At 39.7% G+C, this 27,831-nt stretch overlaps 1 protein-coding gene across 4 annotated transcripts in view; it reads left to right on the plus strand.

Moving 5' to 3' along the window:
* PDE4A (phosphodiesterase 4A) overlaps window positions 1-27,831 on the plus strand; it is a 498,332-nt gene that overhangs the window by 452,335 nt on the left and 18,166 nt on the right. For all 4 annotated transcript variants that reach the window (XM_087956926.1, XM_026681997.2, XM_026681998.2 and 1 more), the window contains 2 exons: window positions 20,096-20,189; window positions 26,720-26,898. In XM_087956926.1, the coding sequence (XP_087813052.1) occupies window positions 20,096-20,189; window positions 26,720-26,898 (273 nt within the window). The remainder of the gene's footprint in view (window positions 1-20,095; window positions 20,190-26,719; window positions 26,899-27,831) is intronic.

Genomic DNA, 27,831 nt, shown 5'->3' on the forward strand with positions numbered 1-27,831 from the left:
GGGGAGATAGATTAAGGGGAACCAAGAGGCAGCCTTACATCAACTGCATAGTTAATGTTACTGAGAGGACACGGGGCATGTGCTGCAAGCATCTCTCTCTCTCTCTAAGCATGCATGCTAACAAGATCAGACATGGGCACAATCAGCTCAGGGTCCTGCTTGCAACAGTGTGTGAAGTGCTGTGTCGGTCAGGGAGACGAGAGGAGACCTATGCCCTTCCTGGCAGCCTACAATGTCACACTGGAATTGCTGCCGTGTGCCCTGTCCTGTGGTTAAACAGACAGGCAGCCCCCTGTCTCCAGTACTCCCTGATCTGCAAGCAATAGAGATGGACCCTCATAGAGAGTGTCAAATACGATTTGAGTGCTGCTTGGGCTAGCATAGTTTAGCTCTGAAACATGGGTTGTAGTGCTGTTTTCCCTGAGCTTGTGGGATCAGCCAAATAGTACACCTTTGCAATCTGTTGTTGTCTTTGTGGATGTACTTGGCTTGAGGCTGCCTATCAATGACTTTGGTGATAGTTTTACTTATTGTGATTGATGCAGACTTCACCTAGCCTGAAATAGTGAAGATTTTCGTGGTTGACTGTCAGATGGGATTGCAAAGGTCAGCAAGAATGTAGGAGTTTGCCCTCTATTTCCTGGGCTTGATTAATTTGCTCCATGTATGCATTTAAAAAAGAGAATGGGATCTGATACTTTAGAATGGATGCTACAGTTTCTATTGGTTTGGGGACCGTATGCTTACCTGAATAAGCTAGAGAGCTTTAGGAATGAAACGGTACTGTGATCTTGTAGAGGTCAGTCTCGGTGTGGTATTTTTGTCTAGGATGATGGGTGCATGGCTGCCAGTGCCCACACGTGTGTGTGCTTCAGCAGGGCTGTGTGATGTCAAGGGTTATCTGTGGAATTGTATATATTCATGTTCTATGTTGTCTGTGTAAAGAGCTCAGCTAGAACAGTGTGTCTGCAGGAGAAGGCAGTATGCCAGAAATTTGTGGGTGTGTAATATTGGGCGTGGTGGGGTGGAAATATTTATTGAGCTCCATTTCTTTATACTTTGGGTAGGTAGGGCATTGTTTTTCTATGTTAATAGCAGAAAAATACTCTTTAAATAAATCCCTAAACTTACCATTGGGTGACCGGAAGTTGAGGTTTGTCTAGTCCATAGAATTAGATAAGCTGGGTTTTAAAGGCCGTCCTTTACTCTAGGCTTTGAGCTGGCCTTATATATTCCTGTTTCCTATTTTTCCTATTTTCCTCTATTCTGTCACCCTGTCTCAACATGGAAGAAGTTGAAGAAGACACAGCATAGGAAAGCTTTGGTGAAAGTGTTGCTCATGTTACCAGTGCTGAGCAACTGGGCATCAAAAATTTTATTCCTTAGGCACCTTGTCAATAACTGCCTCTCCCACGGTTCCAGTCCCTAGGGATTCAAGGCCTCCCTTTGCCCCCAAAACATCCCATAATAACCCTAATTTTCTCAGATTGAGTGCCAGGTCAGATATCAAAATACTGTGAATAAATATATTGTCTTTTCATTCTGTGACTTGTACCCTGACTGAAGGACTTCATTTTCCCTTAATTTCTTAGGGTTTAAAAAATATTTTAAAGTACCACATATTATAGAGTAGACCTTGAACAAATGTCACTACGGTGGTATTTTCAAGCAGACCCGTTTTGTAGGTGGTAGCAGCTGTAGTAGAGCTCAAAATCTTAGAAGTTTTCTGGTGTTCTGGTATTTCTGCTTTCCCCATTCAAATTCCAGTGCAGAGATAAAAGGTTTCAAAAGGGCTTTCCTTTTAACTGCAAAACATTAATGAAAAAGACACATGCATGATTCAGAGCAGGATTTGTGCATTCAGTGACTCATGGGTAGGTGCAGCCTGTGATAGCAACATACACTTTAGTCATTAGCCCATTTCCTTCCTCTTTACCCAGCATCACTCAGTATCTCTGCAAGGCTTTGTCCCTATGCTGTTGAACTTACAGTCGGCTTTTGCCTTCTGAGGTCCTTCACATGTGCTGGAATTGCAACATACATAATTGTCAGCCAGCAATTATTATTAAAATTATTAATCTTTGCAGGGCATTATTCCTCTGAATAGCTATCAAGATATTGATCATTACAGATCACTGGGAAGTTCCTATATTTTATTTTTTGCCAGTCTAGCATTCTTGCGTTCAAGCTGCAGATAATTTTCAACAGGACTTGACAGAAAAATCTTCCCTTGGATTCTTGCCTGCAAGCCCATTTGTGACACCTCCTACTAGTTACAAATTGTGAAGTCCAAACACCTGAAACAAATCTCTTTCTTGCCCTACGGAAGGGTTGTAGTTGCTGTGTTCAGCTAAATTAAAATTGCTACTCAAGTTGTTTTAAATTTAGAGTTTAAAAGATATATCTTTATAAATTTTCTAACAACTGAGAGAGCAGGGCCAAATGCAACTTCTGAGAGAATGTGTTGAAGAACCTGGGAACCGTACAGGAGAAAGCCCTCCCTTGTGTATCAGAGAGAGATGGTACACCTTTGGCAACAGGCATACCTTCAAAAGACTCTCCTGCAGATATTAAGAATTTGTGGATTATAATGAGAAGGTGATGTTTGTACTTTAAAGATCAATTTCAACATCTTAAATTGCATCCAGTAAGCAATTGACAACAGTGTAGATCTATCAGCATACGATCCCTGTCCTCTATTCCAATGGATAGTTTAATTGCCATAGTTTGTACTAGCTTCAGTTTCTGGACATTATATTAGTCAAGAGTTGAGGTTGTGACTGAGGTGCAAATACGTATTGCTAATTGGACTAGACTTAAATTCAGAGGGCCTCTATCACTACCACTTCCTATGAATCCAATGAGAAATGAGGATCTACTGTTTTAGAGAAAATTCAAGCTTAGTCCCCAAGGTTAGTTTTTAGTTCACTAACTGCACCTTGACTGAATTTCAGCATGTTCTCCCTTAGCCAGTCTTCAATTTTTGAATTGAGAGTTGTGACATAATGGAGAATTTAGCCAGTGGAATATTTTTTGCCACTATATAAACATCTCACTGTATAAAATATGATAGGCGATATTGTTAGGTTTCTTTTTCAGTATCATATTTATATAGTTTTTTCAAGTGGCTCAAGACAACATGCACAACAGTTACCTTCCTAAAATTAGGAAGGTTAGTACGGTAACCGGCTGTTTAGAATGGGAGAAATTGATTCTAATTCACTCTGTGTATTTCAAGACCGTTCAGGGATTCAACCTATTCCTTCTCAGCTAAAATACAACATCTCAGTAATAAGAGCTTCAACAATCCATACAGTTAAATAATAATTCAGGCTCAACAGTAATTTGAAACTCATATTTTGTTTCTTGTAATCCAGTTCTTTCTTATCTACTAAATCTTTTCTTTTTCTTTGTTTTCTTATTTTTTGGTAATGAAATGAAATCCCTTGACAACAATTGATACCATTTGAGTGACTTCTCTGAAGGAAGAGGCTAGCACACTATCCCATGCTATTATTTACAGTAAAAGTTTCTCACTTCCTTTTGTCTAGCCATATGGTGGATGAACATTTGGAAAAATATATTCAGATGCCATGAGATGTTCATACCTATGAAAGCCAAAACCATGCAGGCAGGAAGTAGTTTTTCCTATTACACTCCATGGAAGTTAAAGTTGGACTTTGAAAAAGCAGGATAAAGTGAGTATTGGTGCTTTCTGAGGATACTACAGATAGCCAAGAAATTAAAAATTGGATTATAGAACAATCAATCAATCCATTCTCCCTTGAGGACTTGGTTCAAATTATCACATTTAGGATATAGTATATGCCGGATATAGCTTATGCACCAGAGACAAATTCCTTGTGTGTCCGATCACACTTAGCCATAATAAAGGGAATAAGGGAAAAGAAGAGTCCAGCAGGTTATTAGATATTATAGTATGCGCTAAGGTGACACTGGCGCACATTGTCAGTCCTTTAAGCAGGGGTCCCTAATACCGGGAACAACGGAAAAGAAGATGTTGCGCAGCGGCATAAAAAAGGCCGTGAGTTATTAGATATACGAATTATAGATGGCGGCTGCTAAGAGTTGACACTGAATTGATGACACATTGTCAGTCCTTTAAAGTAGGCTAGGTCAAGAAACATGCTGTAAAAATTCCAGGAATGCTACTTTATTACGATAAGATATAGTAACAGAATCTTGAAACTCTGGCCCATCCATGCCAAGCAAAATCATGGCAGATTTTTAAGTGTCCTTTTCATGCTTCTTTTTATCTCTGGACTGTATAATTTCTTGTCTACGGCCTTCCTTGATGGCCTTCCCCAAAGTGAGCACCAAGTTTCTTTATTCACTTAATCCATCAAATCTCCTTCTGTCCCCAAAGGTTGTGGGGTGGGAAAAGATATAGACTAAGCTGCTTTTATTATCTAGCTTGCCCATAGTTTCCTGGGACCATTTGACTTTAACCCTCCAAATTCTTTGCACAGGGTTCAAAGAGAATACTCAGTGACGAATAACTTCTGTATTCAAATTCCTTTTTATAGACCTGCTTTCCAGGTCCCATTCCTCTATAATATCTCGAGGTCATGATTTAGTTGATAGTTCTTAGAATCTCCCTTTTCCCTGTGTGGACTCAGTGCAATGAGCTTTTCTCCTAAATTGGGTATTCCAGGGAAAATGTTGGCAAAATTTGGTTGTGTAGCATTCAGCAAAGCTTTGTGTCTTAGCTTGCAATGTCCTCCACTTTCCTACTTAGCCGTATGTCCGGATCCACAAGTCAGGAGGTCTGCGTGTGTTTCAGTTACTGAACTCATATTTTGGAGGGAGATAAAGTATTATCTTTTCCAAAATTAAACAGGCAATTTTTGAACAGAAGTTATCCCTGATGAATTTTGGCCCTTCATAATTAGGCTACTCCTGATTCTAGATCCTTGACTTTGGCAATTATTCTAGTAAAGGAGATGTATCTCCGTGCGCCCGCATACACATAATGGCTGTCTCTTATACCATTCTCTTTTTGACTCTGATGATACTGGCTTGCTTTTTTAGGTTGTAATAAATCAGCTTTTCAAACTAGCAACCCTCTAGTTTAGTGGACTGCAGTTAACACTATCCCAACAACATAAATATTTCATTTGCCTGGAGTTAGAGCCCAGGCCATCTAAAGGGCATAAATTGGGGACAGCTGTGATAGAGGTTTGCAGGTGTGAGCATTGGTTTTCACAGATGCATGGAGGCTGGTATGTCTTTGTCTTGTATTCACATCATTGCCTCTGTGGGAATCGTAACTCATTAAAAAGAACTCTTCTGCAACACATACTGTGTTAAGCATTTGTGGGAACTAAAAGAACTTCCGTCTCCTAAAATAGGATGCTGAACTCTGAGGAAAGATAACACTTGAAAATCACATCCTTAGCATAGCTGGCTAGGGGCGTGTGTCAAATAATACCTGGGCATATAAAGATAGTCCTCGACTTGCAACAATTCATTTAGTTACCGTTTGAAATCACAACGGCCCTGGAAAAAGTGACTTGATAGTTTTTCACACAACCATTGCAGCATCCCCATGGTCATGTGATCAAAATTTCAGATGCTTGTCAACCGACTCATATTTATGATGGTTGCAGTTTCCCAGGGTCATGTGATCCCCTTTTGTGACCTTCTGATGAGCAAAGTCAGTGGGGAAGCCGGATTCACTTAACAACCATGTTAACAACTTAACAACTGCAGTGATTTACTTAACAACTGTGGCAAGAAAGGTCATAAAATGGAGCAAAATTCACTTAACAACTTATATTGCTTAGCAATATAAGTTTGGGGCTCAATTGTGGTTGTAAGTCAAGGATGACCTGTATGTAGTTTTAGCATTTCTGTTCCTGAAAATATTCAGATTGCCCTGATTCATGCTGGTCTCTATTCTTTGGGGACTGGTCTTGAATTAACAGAGCAGATGCATTTCTCTCTAGAAGGCTTTCTGCAATGATGTGGTAATGCCCGTGAGAACAATACCCTTTTGGTTATCCTTGCCTGCTGGTTGGGACTAGAAGCATATTTGCAGAGGCTGACTAGACACAACAGCATTTGGGGAACAGGCTGGAGAGTCACAAGCTACTTAGGGTGTTTTTAAACTTACGCAGGTTGGTGTAGACTAAGTAGAAATGGCAGTTCCACAAAATGTGGGAATTCCTCTGATATACATTGAAGTGTGATTATTAAAACTAAATGGTATATTTCTTTCTTTTCAAGCCTTCACCCCAGTAGAATCATTAGTCACAAATTTCATTTACCTTATAGAGTGTTAATACTACAAAGAACCCGCAAAAGTCACAAGATATGGTTATGTATCCATTAAAAAAATAGTATTTCTATCTAAAGAGATTACAATATAAACAGTCATCCACTGTACTTGCTGGAAGGCAGCCCTTCCTTCCTTCCTTCCTTCCTTCCTTCCTTCCTTCCTTCCTTCCTTCCTTCCTTCCTTCCATCCATCCATCCATCCATCCATCCATCCATCAGTGTTGACTCTTATGGCTGCCAGGAGTAATCCCTACGGGTTGTTGTTTTGTTTTGTTTTTTTGCAAGATTTCAGAAGGGGCTTATTATTGTCTCCTTCCTGGGATGAAGAGAAAGGGACTGACCCAAAGTCACCCAGCTAGCCTTGTGTCTAAGGCTGGACTAGAACTCACAGTCTTCTGGTTTCTAGTTTAGTGCCTTAAACACAACACAAACTAGTTCTCTTTCTATATAGTCACTTTATAAAGCAATAAAGATACATATTTTTATTGATCACATATTATTTCAAGGAAGCATTTCTGTTTCAGGGTTCTTTCATTTTCCATACCTCCTATTACAGTAATGTATTGATGAATTCTCATTCATTCTCTAGTGTCATAATATTTTGTCCAATATGTGCTCTATGAAGGTCAGAGGCACTTGTTGCATTATTGCTAATAAGAAAACTGCCCCATTGAAAATACTGGGCATTTTATACAGTTCTTCACATGCAATAAAGAATCTAAACAAACAAACAAATAAATAAATAAAAGAATTTACTAAAAAGTAAAGCTATTTTTAAAAGTGTTTATTTTTCATAGACAGTCATCATTTTAAATGGAACTTCCATAAAGTGGAAAAGGGATTTCTTGCAGATTTATTAACTTATTAACTGCCCATGTATCTCACAGAGGGGCACATTGTTGAAATCTGCTTGTTTAGGTATTCTTTTATCCTAGTCCTGTGTGAGTGGAGTCCCTAAAAAGACAGCAAAATGTTTATAATATTAGCAGTAAAACATCAAATTGAAAATATGCATCAGTTGAAGATTCATTTCTCTAATAAAGCTTTTCCCAGTTTATTTTTGGCTGTGCCCAATTATAAGCCTCATAATTCACAAGCAGTATTGCTTTTTTTTTTTACTGACATTGAGAAACAATTACCTGTAGTTTTGCAATTCCCTTTTTCATCTTTCCTAAATGTTTCTAGCTTCTTTGTTCCTATAGCCCTTTATTTTCGTTTTTTTCAGTGGTGATAGTGGGGAAGTGGGATATGGGGGTAGAGTAGGATTTGCCTTTGAATCCTTTCCAGCTTGTTAATATCTGTAGTTTGTTGAGCTATGTACATTGGACTTCAGATAAAACCTATCCATTTTGAAAATAGCAGTTTTAATGCATCCCAAATCCTTAAAATAATGTTTTTATTAATGGGATTTAAAATGGCGTTGACAATCTCTCTTTTGGCTCAGTTCATTCTTTTAGCAGAGATAGATCATAACACTTATCCCAGGCTATATCACTTCAGGCTAAAGTTGCAGGAATATTTAGTTCTCAAATAAAAGAAACATTCTTCCTGTGGTGGATGATTCTTATAGCAATCCACTATTTTACCACTTGCTCTGATTAATAAATAATTTTGCCCTCACTACTTCACATTCCATTTCTTACCTATTTTGCTCTTAAAATGTTATCAGAAGTATTGCCCTGTAACCAGACAGATCCCTTTTTCCTGCATGCAAACATCTGTGATCATCCTAAAATAATCTGATTTTGCTGCTTTGTGCCTAACTTTCTGAATGCTGAGATCATGTTCAGTTGTTAAACTATTTCCAAGACTATTAGATGGCATCCACAAATTCAAAAAAATATGTCCAGCAATCTTATGCTTCTTGCCTTAAAAAATCAGTTTTTCCAAAGAAGAAAGACTAGGTCAATTTGGGATTTGTTGCTTTAAAAATTCTAGCGACTGTTAAGACTGTTTTTTTCCTAAATGTTTCTGAACATACTGTTTTTCCATTCAGCATTGACGTTTACAGAGCTGTGATTCCATTTGTTGCCCTCTTTTCTTTAAAAAAAACACCCTGAATTTTACATTTGCTTTTCATCCCAATTTGCCCACAAAGATTTCCATGGATTTTAAAATATGTGGCTTATTATTTGTAAGATTTCTCCATTAAATTCCAGGATTTGCGTAGTAACTCCTAACTCAGTGCAAGGGTTACTTTCTCAGACAATTATGGAGTAATGGTCCTTAATGGAGTAAATACTGCAACAATGTTTTATCTCTGCAAACTTCATTGACATAAAAAAAGAAACTTAAAAAAACACTATTGTGTTTTTCCTACTCATTTTATTTATATTTATGCAGTAAAATATGTATTGTCTCTTGGTCCTTCTGTCACAAACTTACTTCTGGAGAACTTTGGATCAAATGCTACATGGCTTTACTAATTTCAGTTGACTCTCCCAGTTATTTTGTGACCTTTTCCTCTCTCTCTCTCTCTCTCTCTCTCTCTCTCTCTCTCTCTCTCTCTCTCTCTCTCTCTCTCTCCCTACCTACCTACCTACCTACCTACCTACCTACATACACATACATACATACATACATACATACATACATATATATATATATATATATATATATATTCGTAGATTTTCACAGGTACAGGTATGTAGGTCTAGGTGTGTTCGGGTCTTTTCCGTGTAAGATTAAGAGTATCTTGGCGACGTTTCATCCTCAGGCTGGTGCTTTCTGCTTGCACTGGCACGAAAGCTGAAAGCACCAGCCTGAGGATGGCAAGTGGGACCTCGCTGAAATGTCACCAAGATACTCTTAATCTTACACGGGAAAAGACCCTTCTTTTTCTGCCGAGATTGAAGCCAGGTTGGCATTGGTTGCTTCAGGTTTTTTTCCCCATAGTTCTGTGAGTTTAAATGGTTTGCATAAGCCAAGTTGTTATTTATGAATGGACCATTCAGAACACTATATTCTGCTATGTATACCTAGATAGCTCCATTCTCAAGAGCAGAAGTTTCTCTGTTATCTTGAAACTACAAGTCTCAGAATTCCCAGCCAGGGTAGCCATTGACAGCAACTTGGAAATGTACTATTCTTGGTCAATTATTTGGTCAAAATATTCAAAGGAGACTAATCTGGACAGCTTGGAACAACTATCTGGTCAGTTAGCTAGAAATATTTGCTTCTGTTGAGTGGGAAGTTTTAAACCATAATCTTTAGCTTCCTTAGGAAACCGAAGAGAAACCTTATACAGTGTCTGTGTTTATGTGTGTGCGTGCATACCAGCTCCATCTGCCTGCTTTAGACTGAGCTGTACCAAGGTGCTTTGTGCTTAGAAAGGGGGAATGATAGAAATGAGGAGGAGGAAGGAAAAAGTGAGGTCATTCATTCAGCCTTCTTGCCTTATAATGTTCTGCATTGAAAAATATGAAAGGGGCAGGTGATAGACATAGGAGAGCACCTGAGTTGATCCAGCCTAATAGAAATAGTTAATTATAGTGAAGGCAAAAGAAGAACATGCACACTTATCTTAGGTCCAGATTGTGATTACATTTGGCATTGTCAGTCTCTAGATGCAATGTGTTATATTCAAGAGACATGGTCCTCTCGTGGAGGGTTTCCCAGACCCTATCCTTTGCTTTGAAGATTGAGACAGTTGCTAAGGAGATTCTTGTTGCTATGGAGATAGCTATGAGGCACAGCTGATTGGCTGCCGGAGGTGATGAGGTTGCCACTTCGATTATATTCCCTCTTTCCTGGCTGCTGTCTCCCCCCATTACAGTTTCACTTCATTCATCTTTTGAGGAAGTGGACTATGGAAAGCAAACATGGGAGAAGAGGTAGCTAACTTGTGGGGTGGTGGTGGTGGTAGCTGAAATTTAAAAAATCAAGGATGAAAAGAGATTGAACTTGTAGGCACAGTGTGGAATTGGACCCCAGCCGAGATGATACAAGTCATGAACTAGTCACTGGTGGTAGTAACAAGTACCAAGTAGGTGCTGACTCCAGGAAAATAGAAATTGGAGCAAGAGAACTTAATGTGACCCTAGAATAAGTTTTCCTATTGCCCAGTGTTAATTCCAACTTGAGCACAAAAAGATACGTTGTAATGGAAATCCACTCACACAATTCCCATGATATCTGTTGCAGTCACTCTTTCCTGAACACAAACCTGATAATAGGCTACAGGTACTTAATGGGGTATATATAATGGAATGGACCGTACAAAACCATTTCTACACATTGAAAAATAGCGTATCATGGAAAAGGCTTAATAGGAATTCTGATAGCATTCACATTTTCTTTGTACATGTAATTCTGTTTATTTGCTAGAGGAAAGAATTCCAACAGCTTTGTTTCATATTTGAAAGCATTAGGAAATACTAGAATTTATTTACTTTGCGATCAGTCAAACTATGCATTCAATAAAACAGTAAAACGCTTCCTGTAATGTCCTCCCATTACCCTTTCATAAAAACAGAGAACCACTACAACTCTTCTCTTTTCCTGCAATTTTCTGAGTAGGTGTTACTTTATTTATTTTTTCTTGGGGATTACACAATACTTAAAATTGTGCAATTTAAATAAATGTACAACACAGGCATCCGTGGTAATTGCTTCAGAAGATCAGGAAACCAGAACTCTTATTTTGGAGTGCTTTTTGAAATCACCAAAGACTGGTAGTCAGGGTACGTGCCCACAAATCAGCGACAGATATTATCAATTTTATCCTCTGACTGCCTAGCCCACAGAGTGAATGGCTGAGGCTTCTCTGTGGTTGCACACCACCACCAGGCCAAGATGTCAGAAGGCCTTGAGCCACTTGCTGAGCAGTAGGGAAAAGCCACAACCAGGAAGAAGAAACTTTGCTGCTTCTTACAGTCATAAGTCTTCTTGATAATAGTTTTTAGTCATATTCGGTTAGGAACAATTATATCGCCTGCCCAGATTCCACAAGGTGACTGAACTTCAACAAGAGCACCCACCATCAGGAAAGCGTCCTTGTGGAATATGTTTTGGAATTCTGGGGGCAGACCATGCTAACAGTTCCCACACTCCTCAGAGGATAATAGTTGTTATAAGTCTAAACCACAACAGGAAATGGTCTGACCATGACAAGGGAATACATTTAAAACTTCTCAGCTTCAGATCATCCTTCTCCTTCCCAGTAGAAAAAAATGTAGATCAATGGTGTAACCTGCCACATGTCATGGCTGCCATGGAATAGGGTAGCCCCACAGCAATATTGAAATTCCTTGGGACCCTGTTCCTGGGAATTCTTAACCCCCCACGTGAGATGCCTTCTTAGCTGGATGGTTACACTAGCAGAATCTTGGTCTGTCTTGAGTGCCCAACAGACATCTAAATCTTTGAGATTGGCACTAGAATGGACAGGGAGCCTAGCCTGGAAAAATTTATCACACTTCTCCTTTTTGGGGAGACTCTCTGATGCTACAACAAATGGGAGGGGTGGCATTTAAAAGCCATTTTTGTATTGATTTTAAATATACATGCTGCTTCTTTTGTATGTTGCATAATTTAATTGTTGCATTTTGTGTATAATTTAATACTTCATATTTATTTGCTAATTTTCACACAAAAACCAACAAATATAAACAATAAAATTGTACGCCACCTCGACCTGGGAAACTTGGTTTTGAAAGGTGTTCTACATATCCCACAAGAAAGTGGCAATTTGTGTCAGAATTAGACAATCTTGTTCTGATTTTGCATAAATCGAGCTCTCACACTGGCGAATCAAAATCATCTGAGATTGGATATGGTCCTTGCTGCACTGAATTCTCCTTTGCCCCCTCATCAAATGACAATTGAGTCACGAGAGAGCAATATGTGGTAAATATGTGACAGTCTAATTTCAAAAGCTACCTGGAATCGAATGGAACCTTGGGCATCCTGCTGAGTTGATTAGGTGGCTCAGTCCTCCTTTGGGTGAGCTCACTGCGACATATTGTTCCTGAGGAAATCTGACCCGTGAACTGAACATTTCCCACCACCTCCAAGATAGTATGGTAGCATTGGAATATTATTTATTTATTGAGTTTATTTGCTTCCCATCTTGTAGCAAACAATTTTGGGCAGCTTCCAGTATTAAAAGATTAAAAACCAAACAAATCAATGTCTTTAATAGAGTAAAAATAGAAAGCCCAATCAAGTTATTGTTAAAACATGTGGAGGGAGGGAACAGGGACAGGAGGTGGAGGTGGGATTGCCTCTTAATTCAACACCCACTTCCAATGTTAGTTAATGGTGATGTAAAGTTTAATTTCAATATACCGAACAATTATATGTTACAAGAAGAAGCCAGAATCACACAATTATTTTAAACTGCATTGATTATCACTTGGAAATCTTTTCTCACTTTAATTATTACACGTTTGCCATTATTCACAGTTTATACTTTTCCTGGATTTAATAACAATACATAAAACACTTCTTGACATAGAGATGGCAGAGGCTGAAATGTAACCTTGGTATTATACTTTTGCATACTGGCAGTAGATTAAAAAAAGACTAATACAATTAAAAAATGCTGTCTTTAACATTGACACTTCAACAAAAAAGGATGTCCATAAGAACTTGAAGAAGCATAATCAGCTTAATTGTATTAACTGTGTTTGATATGGGAAGAGTAAGAAAGCTGTGCAGATGTTTTATAATTCAATTCCTAATGTAGCCTTTGATCTGCCTGAATGGTTAGATCAAGTCCCTTTCTCATAGCTTCTCTTCCTGCTCTAAAACATGGAATTGTATTAAATTGCAGAACAATTAGAAGAGATAAATGTCATAAATAATGTTTCCCATGTGTGCCTGCTCATCCTTGCTCCCTAGCATATTTTTGGCTTTAGATTTGAAGCCCTCCACATTCCTATCACAGACGAGGAAAAATCTTTGCAATACAAAAGTCTTCTCTTTGCTTTCAGAGGAATGGATAGCAAATAATAGAAAGGAATTGGAAATGGCAAACCACAGATGGAGTAACTGTTGATGTAGCAAGTTCTCTTATCTGAAAGACTTAAATATGTATGCATGAAGTCAAAAGATTGGTTACAAAAAGTCTCCTAAGTGAAGGCTTCTTCATTGATGAATCTTTTGTTTGCCTGATGAAAAGCAAGATTTTTATGAAGTTATTTCCTCTAACTCTTTTCTAGGTTTCATGGATTGTTGTTAGCCAGGTTCCCTTAATCTGAAAATACGTTCCTATATACTCTAGATCAGGGGTGTCAAACTCAATTTCATTGAGGGTAGCATCAGGATTGTGTTTGAACTTGGGGGGTGGGGGAAGGTCGCCAGCTTGACATCACTCATGTCGGAGGCACCTGTAGCCCGAGCACTCTGCCAGCGAAAATGAGCTCTCGAGCTCCATTTTCGGCTGTAATGGTCTCTTTCAACCCACTGCCAGGGAGAGACACCATGGAACTTCGGTGTTTCCAGGGGGACCGCTGTGGGCCAGATCTAAGCACACCATGGGTTGGACTCCTCTGCTCTAGATATATGACATTTCATTATTCTAGTTCTGTTTTACCCAACCTGGGGCACTCTGTTTCTGTTACAATTCCTGTCATCCCCAGACAATGGGCTTGTTGTTTCAGGATGATCCTTATAGTAGCCCAGCACATCCAAAGTGTATAAGGTCAGAGAGAGCTACTAGCTAGATTCTGATCAGGGAATGGTACATTAAAGACAGAGGCCTTTCTCCCTCGTTCTTTCTTCTGTGGTCTCCAGAAAGCTAGCCAGGCAAACTGCATCATCATACTAATAATGTTCAAAAGACCAGTCTGTCTCAACGCCCCCATAGAATCAGATTCATTCAAACAGTATGTCTGTTCTTTAAGACCCTGGTAGACCTGTTCCAAGTGCAGTTTTGTTTTGTTTTTTCTGTGCCAGTTTAGTTTCTTTATAAAAATATTTTCTTATCCCACAAATAAGTAAAAGTGTTCGTCATTCATGTGTCAGTTCATCTTTGTGGATTGCCATTATGTTTTTCCTGGTGAAGCTCAGGGTAACATTTTGATCTCACAAATTCTGATTAAGAACAGACAGAACAAATTTAAATTGGAAAACTGAGCAGGATTGTCCCATGGAGAGTCCTGGCAGGGGAAGAAATTGGTTGCCCTGGAATGAAAAGCACCTGGATTTTGAATTAGGATTCTCCATCAAGCCATCTTGCCCTTAATCAAGGGCCATTGGAGTGTTACTGAAAGCCTTCCCATGTCTTAGAGAAGGTAACTTTTCCTTTTCATTCTTCCTGAGGCTGACTGCTGTGATGGAGAGAGGCATGTTTCAGCTAACAAGACTAGTTGATGACTCACCTCAGCTCTTCTGCCAGGGAACAGCATCTGGAAGTTTTCTCAAGGGCAAAAGGGTTTTTAAAAAGAAAATAATATCAAGCACCAAATTGTAAAGCAAATTTGATCATTTATCCCATGTACTTTATCTTTTGATACAACTTTGGAAAGCAGAATTTGTTTTGCTTAGAGCCAAATAATGCCAAACTCCTGAATAACATTGGGTAAAAAATTGTTCTGATGCACAGTTACTAGATATTGTTTCCCAAAAACAAATATACACACAAATCTTTGGATATTTCCACACGTAGAACTCACATTGGTGAGGGTGAAGATCAGTCACTGTACTCAACTCCAAAACTGCTCAGTGTTGATTATTATTATTTCCACCCACAACAAGCAAGTTCACATTCCTCCTTCTTCTCTGACTTCTTTAGGAGGTTCTCACATCAAAAATCCTCAGCTGTTTAGACTCCAGGTTAGCTCTGACCTGGGAATGGTCTTCTGTTTTAAGTTTGCAGCTAGATTTCTATAAGAAAAGCTGTGGAGAAGAGTACTAAAAAAAAAAAACCTCAGTTTTTTCCAGGAGAGAATGGGATGAGATGGAATAATTCAGCACTTTTGGGTCATGGTTCTTCATAAGAAATATCATTACAGAGTATCCATAGTGCATCTTTGTGGTCTGCTTATTGTATTATTATGCTTTCCAAAGCACCTGTAGGCCAGCCAAGGAATAACGGATGGAAACTGAACAAGGAGAGATTTAATCTGGAAATAAGGAGAAATTTTCTGACAGTGAGAACAAGCAACCAATGGAACAGCTTGCCCTCGGAAGTTGTGGGAACTTCATCAATTGAGACTTTCAAGAAGAGATTGGACTGCCATGAAACGGTGTAGGGTCCCCTGCTTGGGGAGAGGGGCTGGACTAAATGACCTCCAAGGTCCCTTCCAAATCTGTTAATCTGTAATCTGTAATTATATCATGTGAACTCAGAAAATTGGGCCGAGAAACCCATGGTTTAATTGAACTGCATCCAGACACTGCCAGAATGTTAGAATTTAGTTGAGCCAACAGTATTTGCCCTCATTTTGCCTACCTTTTGGCAGGAAAAAGAGAAAACACAGGAGAGGATATGGGCTTGGCAAACTCAAGGATTCAGACAGGAAAGTCAACAAAAAGTACCTTCAAAAGATGGAGAATGATGGCAATTTCTTGCAAAAACCACAGAGAGAAGCAAAATGTTGTATTAATAAGGAGGAGGAAGAGGAGGAGGAGTACTGTTCAGCTATTTACAAAGTGTTCACTACTATTACTGTTCATCTTCTCACCGCTCCTTATCACCCATCCCCTCCCACTTGACTGTTTCCTAGTATGATTTGATTGTTGATTGTACCCTATGACAATCATTAAGTGTTGTACGTTATGATTCTTGATTCTTAATGAATGTACCTTTTCTTTATGTATACTGAGAGTATTTACACCAAGACAAATTCCTTGTGTGTCCAATCACACTTGGCCGATAAATAATTCTATTCTATTCTATTCTATTCTATTCTATTCTATTCTATTCTATTCTATTCTATTCTATTCTATTCTATTCTAAGCTAGATCCAGCCCAAGTTTTTCTAAATTCTGTTTCATGTGAAAGAATCAGAGAAATGACACAGTGAGAAAGTGTGGAAGGAAAGAACTACCTGAAAGCTATGCATAATAGAGTTGTGAACAAAGGCTAATTTTGAGAGCAGCAGAAGCTTGTAAGCCACTTACAGCTTTTGATCAGGTTGGAGCAAAAATTACTTAATATTAACGAATGAGCAGAAATTCCATGGGTAGAATATGTTGAAGATTAATGAAAAGTTGAAAAAGACATTTTAAGAAATCCAACTTTTTGCTACTAGCTTCTCCCACTCTTAACTTTTATCAAATATTTATCTCAATAATATTAATTCACAATAAGCCATGTCCTAGTGAGTTATTGGAGTAATGAGGATGAAACAGCCTTTTGAGCTGTTTGCCTTCACCTCTCTCTGTAGGAAGAAGTCAGATATTATTTCACTCAGGATGAAAAACAGGTAGCTTGCAGTTACAATAGTTACTTCATAATATGCAAAGAAAGGAAAGCAAATCCTGTCTTATTCATTGAAAGTTATTTCTCAATTCAATAATTGCATTTATAAATCACTGAGTCTTAAAAGCATTGATTGGGGAATTAGGAAGAGGAACTGAATACAGGGGTGGGATTCTACCGGTATGGACTGGTTCTTTAGAACCAGTTGTTATGATTCTGCGCAGTTCAGAGAACTGGCAAATTGCACCACTGGCTGGCCCCATCCCTCCCCTCCCCACCCAGTCATTCCTTACCTGGCATGCATGCCATCCAACTTGCCTGCGTTGTGCCTTTGCCTGATTTTTGGTAAGTTGCTATTTTTCCTTTTTCCCCTGACCATCAGCTGTTCTGACTATCAGCTGTGCGGGGATTTAAATTAGCTAGAACACAGGAAATTGTTGGATTTCTTGCTTTCTAGTTAATCTAAATCACTGTTGTACTGCTTTGCCTTCACCCAGGAGGCTTCCGTGAGGCCTAGTCGGGGGTGGTATTCAGGGGATGAGGTGGGGAGAAGTGGCCTGAGAGCAGAGTTGAATTTTCCTTAGGACTGAAGCTTCTATTTTTCAGTGCAGACTCAGGCAGCAGATTGCAGAAAGGTAGATCTGTGAATGAATCTGTGATTCTATGAGCAACTCAATCTGCCTGCCTGTTTTGCCTGATTTTGGATAAAAGTTGCTCTTTTTTATAAAAAAAAATCAATATTTACATAAATATTTACAATATTTAAATACAAGCCATACCCAGCCAGTCATGTGACCACCAACCCATGCCCAGTCAGCAAGCCAAGCCCATGGCCATCAGGCCACACCCACAAATTAGGCCACACCCACAGAACTGGTTGTTAAGAAATTTGAATCCTACTCCTGGCTGAATATCTTTTGGATCATTCTGATCGATACATGTGAAAGGTTACCTCTGCTGGTCTGGCTGGTTTCTTACCATACCCTCTTGATCAGACATTGATGGTGCTTGCATATAGACAGAAATGTTTTTGTCCTTTAATTTGTCAAGAGCTACTGCAAATTCAGCTCCTCTTTTGTCTAATTTAGGGTTAGGTTGCAAAAATCAAGAGGACCACAAGAGGGTAGGAAATATTTTGTGTTTTCTGTTCTCATTGCTGCTTTTTATTGGTCCCCTGCATCCTGGCAACCAAGATGATGTTTGAGCCTCAAGATTGTATGTGCTGCATATAGTAGGGGTGAAGTGCTCATAGGTAAATAATGTAGTTACATTCATAATAAGATTGGTTTTAATGGGAATGAGTTTGTAGTGAAATTGACACTTGTGGAGACCTGTTTAACACTGAGATATAAATATGTTCAACTTCTTTTAAGTATCTATGGTATCATTTCACTTGGATAAATCTCAAGATTTAAAAAATAATAAAGACATGTTTGGGGATATGTATTTAAGATCAAATTGGAAAATAAATACTGTATTTTAGGAACATTACATGTTTTTCCTAGTTGTTTATAATAATGCACAGTTTTCCTGATATGTTGCCTTCAAATGTTTGAGATTAATCAATTGCATTACCAAGTCAGTCTAGCCATATGTGTTGTATATAAAGATGATGGGTTATGAAAATCTATTGTATAGCAACATATCCAAAATCCTCATTAGGATATAACCAAAGTCATAAATTACTAGGAGACCTCAAAATACACCAGAGATTTTCCACCTTTAGTTCTATTACACCAGTCATATCTACACACCAGGCATCCTACATTCATGACTCCTCCTTGAAAAGCAGATGAAGCCATTGGTCTGTGGTCTACTGAGTGGCAGTTGTATCCATTCCTTGGTCAGGAATCCCTACTCCCAGTCACTCAAATCTGGATTATCTCATATCTGGATGACTACAAAGTGCTCTACACGGGGTTCCCCGTGAAAACCACTTGGAATCTACAACTGGTCAGGAATGCAGCAGTAAGTTTAGTGATGTATAGACCTCAGTACAGCCATGTAGCACTTCTCTGTGAACTGTGTGGTGCGATACTATACTATATGATACACAATACTATATATTGTACTATACTACACTATACTATACTAGTGAGTTTCCAGGTGCAATTGAAGATTCTGGTTATTAACTTCAATGTATAATATTCAATGTATAATATAATATAATATTCAATGTATAATATAATAGCATAAGGCCTACTTATTTGGTCCTGCCTTTAGCATGAAAGCCGGCTGGGTGACCTTGGGTCAATCACTCTCTCTCAACCCGACTCACCACACAGGGTTGCTATTGTGAGGAAAATAAGAGGAAAGTGTGTTAGATGCGTTTGTCGCCTTGAGTTATTTGTAAAACTAATAAAAGTGGGATAGAAATAAAATAAATATTGTGGGATTGTTGATAGCCAATTATCTCTGTCCATCTGAAGGAAATCTGACAGGAGGGCCTTCTTTGTCATTGCATATACCCTATGGAGTGCTATTTCCTCCAAAATTTGGATGTCCCCAACCATGTATATCTATCTTTTGTAAGATCTCGAAGACCTGGTTTTTCACTAGATATTGAGTTAGGAGGCTTTGGAAGGGCATCTGGATGGATTGTCTCAATTACTGCATTGCCTCGGGTGTACATTATTATATTTTGTTATTGTTTTTGGTGTTATTATTGTTTTGATATTACTCTGTCCTGAATCATTTGAGATTATTGTTCTCTGCCTTGAGTCACAATGGGAGTTGTAGAATGCTTATTTGTTGGGCATGAAATTGGGAAAATTCATCTTTGGATAAGTTGAGAATTGCATCAATCATCAGAAGACAGCTCATATCTATATTCACAGATATGGCAGAATAGATACATTCATAAAAATGTGAGCATTATCATGATTGGATAAATAAAGAATTATATGCCTAGAGAAATGCATTTTACATCTGAGGCAGTTTGCAACTGCAGGCATACATGGCAATTCTTGATGCAGAAAAATCTGATTCTGAATGTGTAAGACATGGAGGCATAAATTTTGTATCCCGAAATTATAATAGAAATAATTTGAGAACTTCATACTATTAAAAAAAAACTTTTTAAGGTAGCGTTCTGTTGAGGAACCCTTGCATGTTAGTAGAATTCCCAGGTTACAGAGTGTTCCAGCGTGCACTGAACTCTCACAGATTCAAAGTAGAGCATGTATGTTTTATTAATATACTTTGACTCACCAATACCAGCTTGTAGCCATTCTTCTTCCCTTAAGTCTGTCTCCATGCCTATGTGCATTGAAGCTAAGTGTCAATTTATCCTCATTCGTGAGATTGTTCTTGTACATGATTACTTATTCAAGAAGACGTATACAGTCATGCACTTCCATTCTTACCAGGGCATGGACAGAAAATATATATTAATCATTTCATTCTCTTTTTGTCTGTCTCTAATAGTTCAAAAGAATGCTGAACCGTGAATTATCCCACCTCTCTGAAATGAGCCGTTCTGGAAACCAGGTGTCTGAGTACATTTCCAACACCTTTTTAGGTGAGTGTATGGAAGTGCCACAACCCTACTGCACCTATAATCCATGTACATTCTTTCAAAAAATAGTATGCAATAGTAGTATCAGTATCTATTCAACGTTATTTTCAATCAAATACAATCAGGCAGTTTGCTAAAAAGAAAACATTTTTTTAGGGCTCACAAGTAACTCAGAACAAGATATAAAGAATGTAATCGGCATTAACCTTTCTTTTCATTGCTCAAAGTGATAATAGTTTGACTCTCACAGTTTCATAAACTGTACCCCAAGAAAAAAAATCATATCAATAAATATTTTAAATAAGAAATCGCATCAACACCTGGTTTTATAGTAACATAAACCTATATTTTGAGTAAAAGTTCTGGTAATGGTTTTATGAAGATTCAACTTTTTGTTGGATAAACACAAATGTTTTTTTAATCCACTGCAGTTTAAAAATTGTAGTCCAGTTTTTATTAAAGCAAGTCCACCCTTCGAAAGCAGGAATGTAATTATACTCCATTGTTATAAACACTGATGGCAATGCCTATAGTTCTTTAACATTGATAATTTACCTTGAGTATAATAAGAAAACTTAATTACTAAATCTTATGTCAGAGTGTTTGCAGCGTAACTACTACACTGCTCAAAAAAATAAAGGGAACACTTAAACAATACAATGTAACTCCAAGTCAATCACACTTCTGTGAAATCAAACTGTCCACTTAGATAGCAACACTGATTGACAATCAATTTCACATTCTGTTGTGCAAATGGAATAGACAACAGGTGGAAAGCATAGGCAATTAGCAAGACATCCCCAATAAAGGAGTGGTTCTGCAGGTGGTGACCACAGACCACTTCTCAGTCCCTATGCTTTCTGGCTGATGGTTTGGTCACTTTTGAATGCTGGCGGTGCTTTCACTCCAGTGGTAGCATGAGAGAGAGTATACAACCCACACAAGTGGCTCAGGTAGTGCAGCTCATCCAGGATGGCACATCAGTGCTGTGTCTGTCAGCGTAGTGTCCAGAGCATAGAGGCGCTACCAGAAGACAGGCCAGTACATCAGGAGATGTGGAGAAGGCCATAGGAGGGCAACAACCCAGCATCAGGACCGCTACCTCCACCTTTGTGCAAGGAGGAGCACTGCCAGAACCCTGCAAAATGACCTCCAGCGGGCCACAAATGTGCATGTGGCTGCTCAAACGGTCAGAAACAGACTCCATGAGGGTGGTATGAGGCCCGATGTCCACAGGTGGGGGTTGTGCTCACAGCCCAACACCGTGCAGGACGTTTGGTATTTGCCAGAGAACACCAAGATTGGCAAATTTGCCACTGGTGCCCTGTGCTCTTCACAGATGAAAGCAGGTTCACACTGAGCACATGTGACAGTTGTGACAGGGTCTGGAGACGCCGTGGAGAACGTTCTGCTGCCTGCAACATCCTCCAGCATGACCGGTTTGGCAGTGAGTCAGTAATGGTGTGGGGTGGCATTTCTTTAGGGGGCCGCACAGCCCTCCATGTGCTCGCCAGAGGTAGCCTGACTGCCATTAGGTACCGAGATGAGATCCTCAGACCCCTTCTGAGACCATATGCTGGTGCGTTTGGCCCTGGGTTCCTCCTAATGCAAGACAATGCTAGACCTCATGTGGCTGGAGTGTCAGCAGTTCCTGCAAGACGAAGGCATTGATGCTATGGACTGGCCTACCCGTTCCCCAGACCTGAATCCAATTGAGCACATCTGGGACATCATGTCTCGCTCCATCCACCAATGCCACGTTGCACCACAGACTGTCCAGGAGTTGGGGGATGCTTTAGTCCAGGTGTGGGAGGAGATCCCTCAGGAGACCATCCGCCACCTCATCAGGAGCATGCCCAGGCGTTGTAGGGAGGTCATACAGGCACGTGGAGGCCACACACACTACTGAGCCTCATTTTGACTTGTTTTAAGGACATTACATCAAAGTTGGATCAGCCTGTAGTGTTTTTTTTCCACTTTAATTTTGAGTGTAACTCCAAATCCAGACCTCCATGGGTTGCTAAATTTGATTTCCATTGATAATTTTTGTGTGATTTTGTTGTCAGCACATTCAACTATGTAATGAACAAAGTATTTAATAAGAATATTTCATTCATTCAGATCTAGGATGTCTTATTTTTGTGTTCCCTTTATTTTTTTGAGCAGTGTATAAACATCGTATATGTTCTTCTACATCTAACAATGAATGGGTCTCTGAAAACCATCTGCCTTTCATTCTGGGCTGTTATTATATTATTTCCTTAGAGTTAAGCCAAAATAGGAGTTTGGTTGCATATACTGTTTCTTTGTGCATATCCCAAAAGTCCTCCATCTCAGAGGTTGCGAGGAACAGTTTGGACAAGGACAAAAATATTCACCGTGGGAGGAATAAGTGATGGTCTCTAGCCCCAGTGCAGTTTGTTTCCTCGTGACTCATCCTATGCAAATGTGCCTGAGGTTGCGTGTTCCAATGCACGTCCCATCGAAAGAAATATCATGAGAACAGAGAACATCTACAGGCAGGTGTGCTTCTGTGACGCTTTCCACAGTATGTGAAGTGCTGTAGACGAGGAGCATCCCAAGTGCTGAGGCAGCACGGTTGCCATGGCAACAGGAGATTCCCACTCCTCCCTTCACCAGCTTAAACCGAGGGCAAAGAGTTGGCTTTGTTTGCCCTTACTGACGTCATCTTACAGCCAAATCTGATTGGCTGAAGTCATTTCAAAAAAAAGAAAGCCCACTGTGGGAAAAACCGAGCGGAGACTAACTGCAAATTGTTACTACAGTAGAGTCTTTCTTCCACTGTTAAAGCATTGTTGGTAAGGGATAGATAGCACCAAGCATATTTATGTGATGAAGCCCAAACAGTCAGAGCTCTTCCCCAGCCTCTTCATATACTGATGAACACAGAGATTTTCCTCCATTTTCCAGGAGGAATTAAATTCAAATTCTGCTGCTCAGCTCAGGTTCATTTGCTGTCGCAGAATGCCAATCAAGGGGTATTAGGCAAGAAGAAGGATTGTGCTCACAGGTTTCTCCCTCCCCTTTCAACCTAACAAACTGCTAAGTAAATGTTTGATAAGATAGCAGAAATACACAGGTGTTTGGGCACTTAACTCTTATACGGTGCTCCCTCCCAAGCACTCTTGTGGCAATCATGTTAGCACTAGTAGAAAACTGAGGGTGGGGCTGAAACTGACCGTGAATTCTGGAGAAAGGGTGTAGGCATAATGTAAAAGTTAGAATCAGAAAGTGGTGATAGCTCCTTTGTGGCCTCTGAAATGTCCAGTTTCCAACTCTTATTTGGTACATAATTATGTTCAGGAATTCAGGTTCCTGGATTTCACAGTTAAATCATCCCATGATTTTTCCATTCAGAGACAAACAAGAAATCTGGAAGAGGTTTTCTCCGAAGTAAGCTCCATTCAGATTAGTGGGACTTACTGTCATATAAATGAGCATAAGGATGCTGCCTGTAGCTTCATTATTGAACATATTTACTTGAGAGCAAATCTTTACATGATTTATTCTGCAAGTAAACCTAACAAGGAATAGAATTAGCTTGTCAGGCAGTTTTATCTTCTTATGCACAGATCATAGTATGCACAAATCTAAACAGGTTGTTCTCTTCCAGTCTCTGTAAATGTGTGTAAACATTTTGTTTACATAAAAATGAAATAAGTACCTCATTTGTGTGCTAAACCATACATGATTATATTAGTATTTGCAGAATCAGAGGCCTTGTCATGTATGTCTCCCCTAAGAGCTGCAGACTTCCTGAATCAGGCAGAATAGCTAAGAACTTCAGTCATCTGAAACAAACTCCTGGGTTCTTCCTGTCCACTGCATTCTCCAGAAAGCAGGCCGCCCATTGACGTCAGCGGATACAAATACCCAGCCCTAAGCAAATGTTGATGCAAACTGCCATTTCAATGGAGGCCTTGTGTGAGAGCTGGAACATGGGCTGAAAACGGAGGCCAAGTATCGGTTGAGCAGGGGCCAGAATTCACCCTCCCTCCTCCTCCTGAGCAGCTGTGGCATGGTCTGCTAATGTCATGTGGTGAGGCAGTGCCAGGCCACAACGGTGCAAAAGAGGTGAAAAAGAGATAGTGAAATCCTATTACTGAGCTTAGCTGGTTGACTTCACACACGCACACACACACACACACACGCATACCCCTCGCCCCATGAGAGATCTTCCCAATACAGAATTGTTGTGGAGAAAGGAGTTTTCAGATAATGAGCAGATGGGGAGGACCCATACCAGTTTAGCTAGCTTGGTCCCTTGCAATGGGGCTTTGGAACTGTTCCTTTGTTGGCAGAAGAAATTGTGTTTAGTAGGCCAGCCTGGGAACTGCCCGAGTACTTGGATTTCATTCTTGGCTGTGACACCAAAGCAGAACCGAGTGATTGGTAGGAAATGGCCAGAGTGACTGGTTGTTTGTGGCTGAGAGCTAGAAGGAGAGCTTGTTGGTTGAGGTGAAGAAAGGAAAGGAGTCAGAACTCCTAAATTTATTCCCAACTTTTTATTCCGAATTTGCCTCAGCCATAAAGGTACACATGCACAGATGCTCATTTGCCTCAGACTCATGAGGTGTCCTGAGATGATAGAATTCCACATTACTGAGGCAGCCTATTCTTCCAGATTCTCAAGCTCCCAGGCAAACCCTTGAATCTGCTTGATCATTTATGAAACAGGTGAGATTGCAGATGTACTTGAGCTGTGTTGTTGCCATAGGAAAGCTAGTTCTTCCTATAAGTCACCTTCCAGAGTCTGACCGCCATCTTAGTCTATGCAAAGGACATCCCCCTGTATTTACCAAACATGGTAGAACTCTGGCTCCAGAGTTATCCAAAGCCTTTTCAGGTGAACTTGGGGCAGGATGGGAATATTGGGGACTCTGTTAGGGGCAGAATTTGAAAGAGTTCGGCTTCATGGCAGTTGACTTGAATATTCTCTGTTGTCACAATCCTTCTTCCTAGTAACTCAGAACCCAGCACTCTAGAATGGTACCACAGCTTATGCCCTGCTTCCTCCCGGGGCCTGTTGCCCGCCCCTTCCACTCTGCCATGAGGCCCCCCTGCCGCTGCTTCTCCCGCAGGTACCATTGGGGCATAGCTCTGCCATGTCATGATGCGACTCCCTCCCAGTTCCCTGTCACACTGCGCCCTCCCCATTTTCTGCCTCCCCTGGGCTCCCCTAGTGTGCACCACCTCCCCCTTGGCAGGCTATCTCCCCCCCCCTGCTCTATACTCCCAGTGGGTGCCACCCACACGTGACTTCTTGCCCTTGGAGACAGTCCTAGAAGAAGGTGGGGGAACAAGGCCTTCAACTCCTGAGGGTGAGTTTCCCCCCAAACTGCTCTACTTTGTACTTTGAGGCTTCCATTCTAGAAACCTAAACTGAACAGTTTTCCTTCCACCTTCATAAACCTTCAGTATCTACACGGGACGGGAAGTAGACTTAAAAAGAAATAATTTTGCCATCCATCTTCAGGGTTGCGATGGAGAATGTGCAGGATTGTTTTCACCACTACTTTGGCCTAATGTCCAGCATTACATTTCTCCTTTTCTTTCTCTGAAGGAGTAATAGCAGCTATTCATTTGTCTGGGAAAAGTAAAAGACTACAGTCAGGGATTGTTTGACTGGTTTGTTTATTAGATAGGGGGTTGTGCTGCTGTGTCATTCCAATTCTGAGCACATTTTTGTTACATCTTTAATTACATGTGTATAAATAGAAGTCTAATGCATGTTGATATAAGAAAAAGTGGCATTGTTGAGAACACGTTAAAAAAAACATAAGAACTGAAAAATATCACTTCTCCTTTTATGCTATTGCTAATAATAACCATTTTATTAAATTAGTTAAAGATAAATAAAAATACTTGTTTAACTGCCCAGTTTATTGGTATTGTCCAGGAGGTAGTTAAAAGACACAAAAAAAAAAAACATGTGTATGGTCTTCTTGTCCTTTTTTGGGTACTGCAAAATTGGAACAGCCAGAGCTCATGATGAGGCAGAACTAAATATCTGAATTATAAAAAACTGGAGTCTGCATATGCCTTGAAGCACAATCATATCCTCAGGCTATTCTACTTTTAAAATAAGGGGGAGGGGGAAATGTATGAGGGCAACAAACGGGGTGGAGAGAATCTAAAAAGACATAAAGTAGGACAATTATACCTCCCAAGACTCCAATAAGTATTAAAATGTTTTTAGGATGGTATCCAACCCTACTCCCAATATTCCTGCAGTATCCTGATTTACTTATGGGAAGTTTAAGCTACCAGGAATTAGGTTAAAATTCCTTTTGCTCCATAAATTTTGAGCTTTCATTCTTGGCATCTTTGAGACAGTGATGAAATTCCATCAGGGAAGCAATGTCATTTGGACGATGGATGGATGGAGATAAAATATCTGTGTCACAAATCCTGATACTTGGTCCAGATGCTACTTCTTAGATGAGGTAGTGCTCTTCCAGTTTTTTGCTGTTGTCATTTCTCTCTCTGATGCAGTCTCTTTTCATCCACAGACAAGCAGAACGATGTGGAGATCCCATCCCCAACACAGAAAGAACGGGAGAAGAAGAAGCGGCAGCAACCCATGTGCCAGATCAGTGGGGTCAAGAAACTCATGCACAGTTCCAGCCTGACCAATTCCAGCATTCCCCGCTTTGGGGTGAAAACAGACCAAGAAGAGCTGCTCAGTAAGGTGAGCATTTAGCAAGATGAAAAAAAGCAGGGAAGGGAGTGAAGGAAGACTGTGCCCATTTTTGCAAAGGATGATTTGGAAATTGTGGCTCACACTTTTAACAGTCTCTAGACTCTGAGAAAAGTGTCATCCTTAATACATTTTATTTAGGTTGATTTCCAGAGGCAACTTCTGCCTTAGATGGGATACAAAAGTATTTTCATCTCAGATTGTTTTTGTCTTTGAGGCAGCATTTCCCCCCAAACAGGATATTTAACTGGTATTACAGAGTTACTTCCTCATAATTTTAGCACATTTGACAAAAAGATTTAACTATCACTGAGTTAGTATATTCCTATTCCATTTGGACTGAAGCTTTTTGCATATTTCTCCAACACAAGAAGATATTTGTTTTTATTTATTTATTTTGTGGACTGTCCTAACCAATTACCTGAGCTAGTTTACAACAAAGGAACAAAAATAACCATGACTGCAGAAAAATAAATAATACAAACACTTGTGTGCAGAAAAACAAAAACAGAATTAAGTGCTCGTAGCCAGTAAAGTGGATGTTTGATAACATGTAAACAGTTTAAGTTTTTGCTAAAGAAGGTGCCATTTATTTATTTAAAACATTTATATAGTTGAATGTCTATGGAGATTCTCAGTCATCCAGGCCATGGTTGTCCCAAAGGTATTTTTTCAAGAGGCAACTGAACTTTCTTGTTTTTCTTTGAAGAGATTTAGCTTCCAAGAAGCATCTTTAGTTTCGACTGGATGGTGGGGATTTATATTCCTTGCAGACAGCTGGTCATTTGCATTTTACTACAGGAACCAGTTGCACTTCAGTTTCAGATAACACAGACTCAACCCCAACAGCCTGCACCTGCGTTCAACAGTGAAGGGACACAGGGCAGAAAATATCCTGCAGAAAGCACAGCTCCACAACAGCAT

The sequence above is a fragment of the Notechis scutatus genome, chromosome 2, assembly GCF_049901735.1.
Source record: "Notechis scutatus isolate UNSWTSFEM ecotype Mainland chromosome 2, rNotScu1.2, whole genome shotgun sequence".
NCBI classification, from domain to species: Eukaryota; Metazoa; Chordata; class Lepidosauria; order Squamata; family Elapidae; genus Notechis; species Notechis scutatus.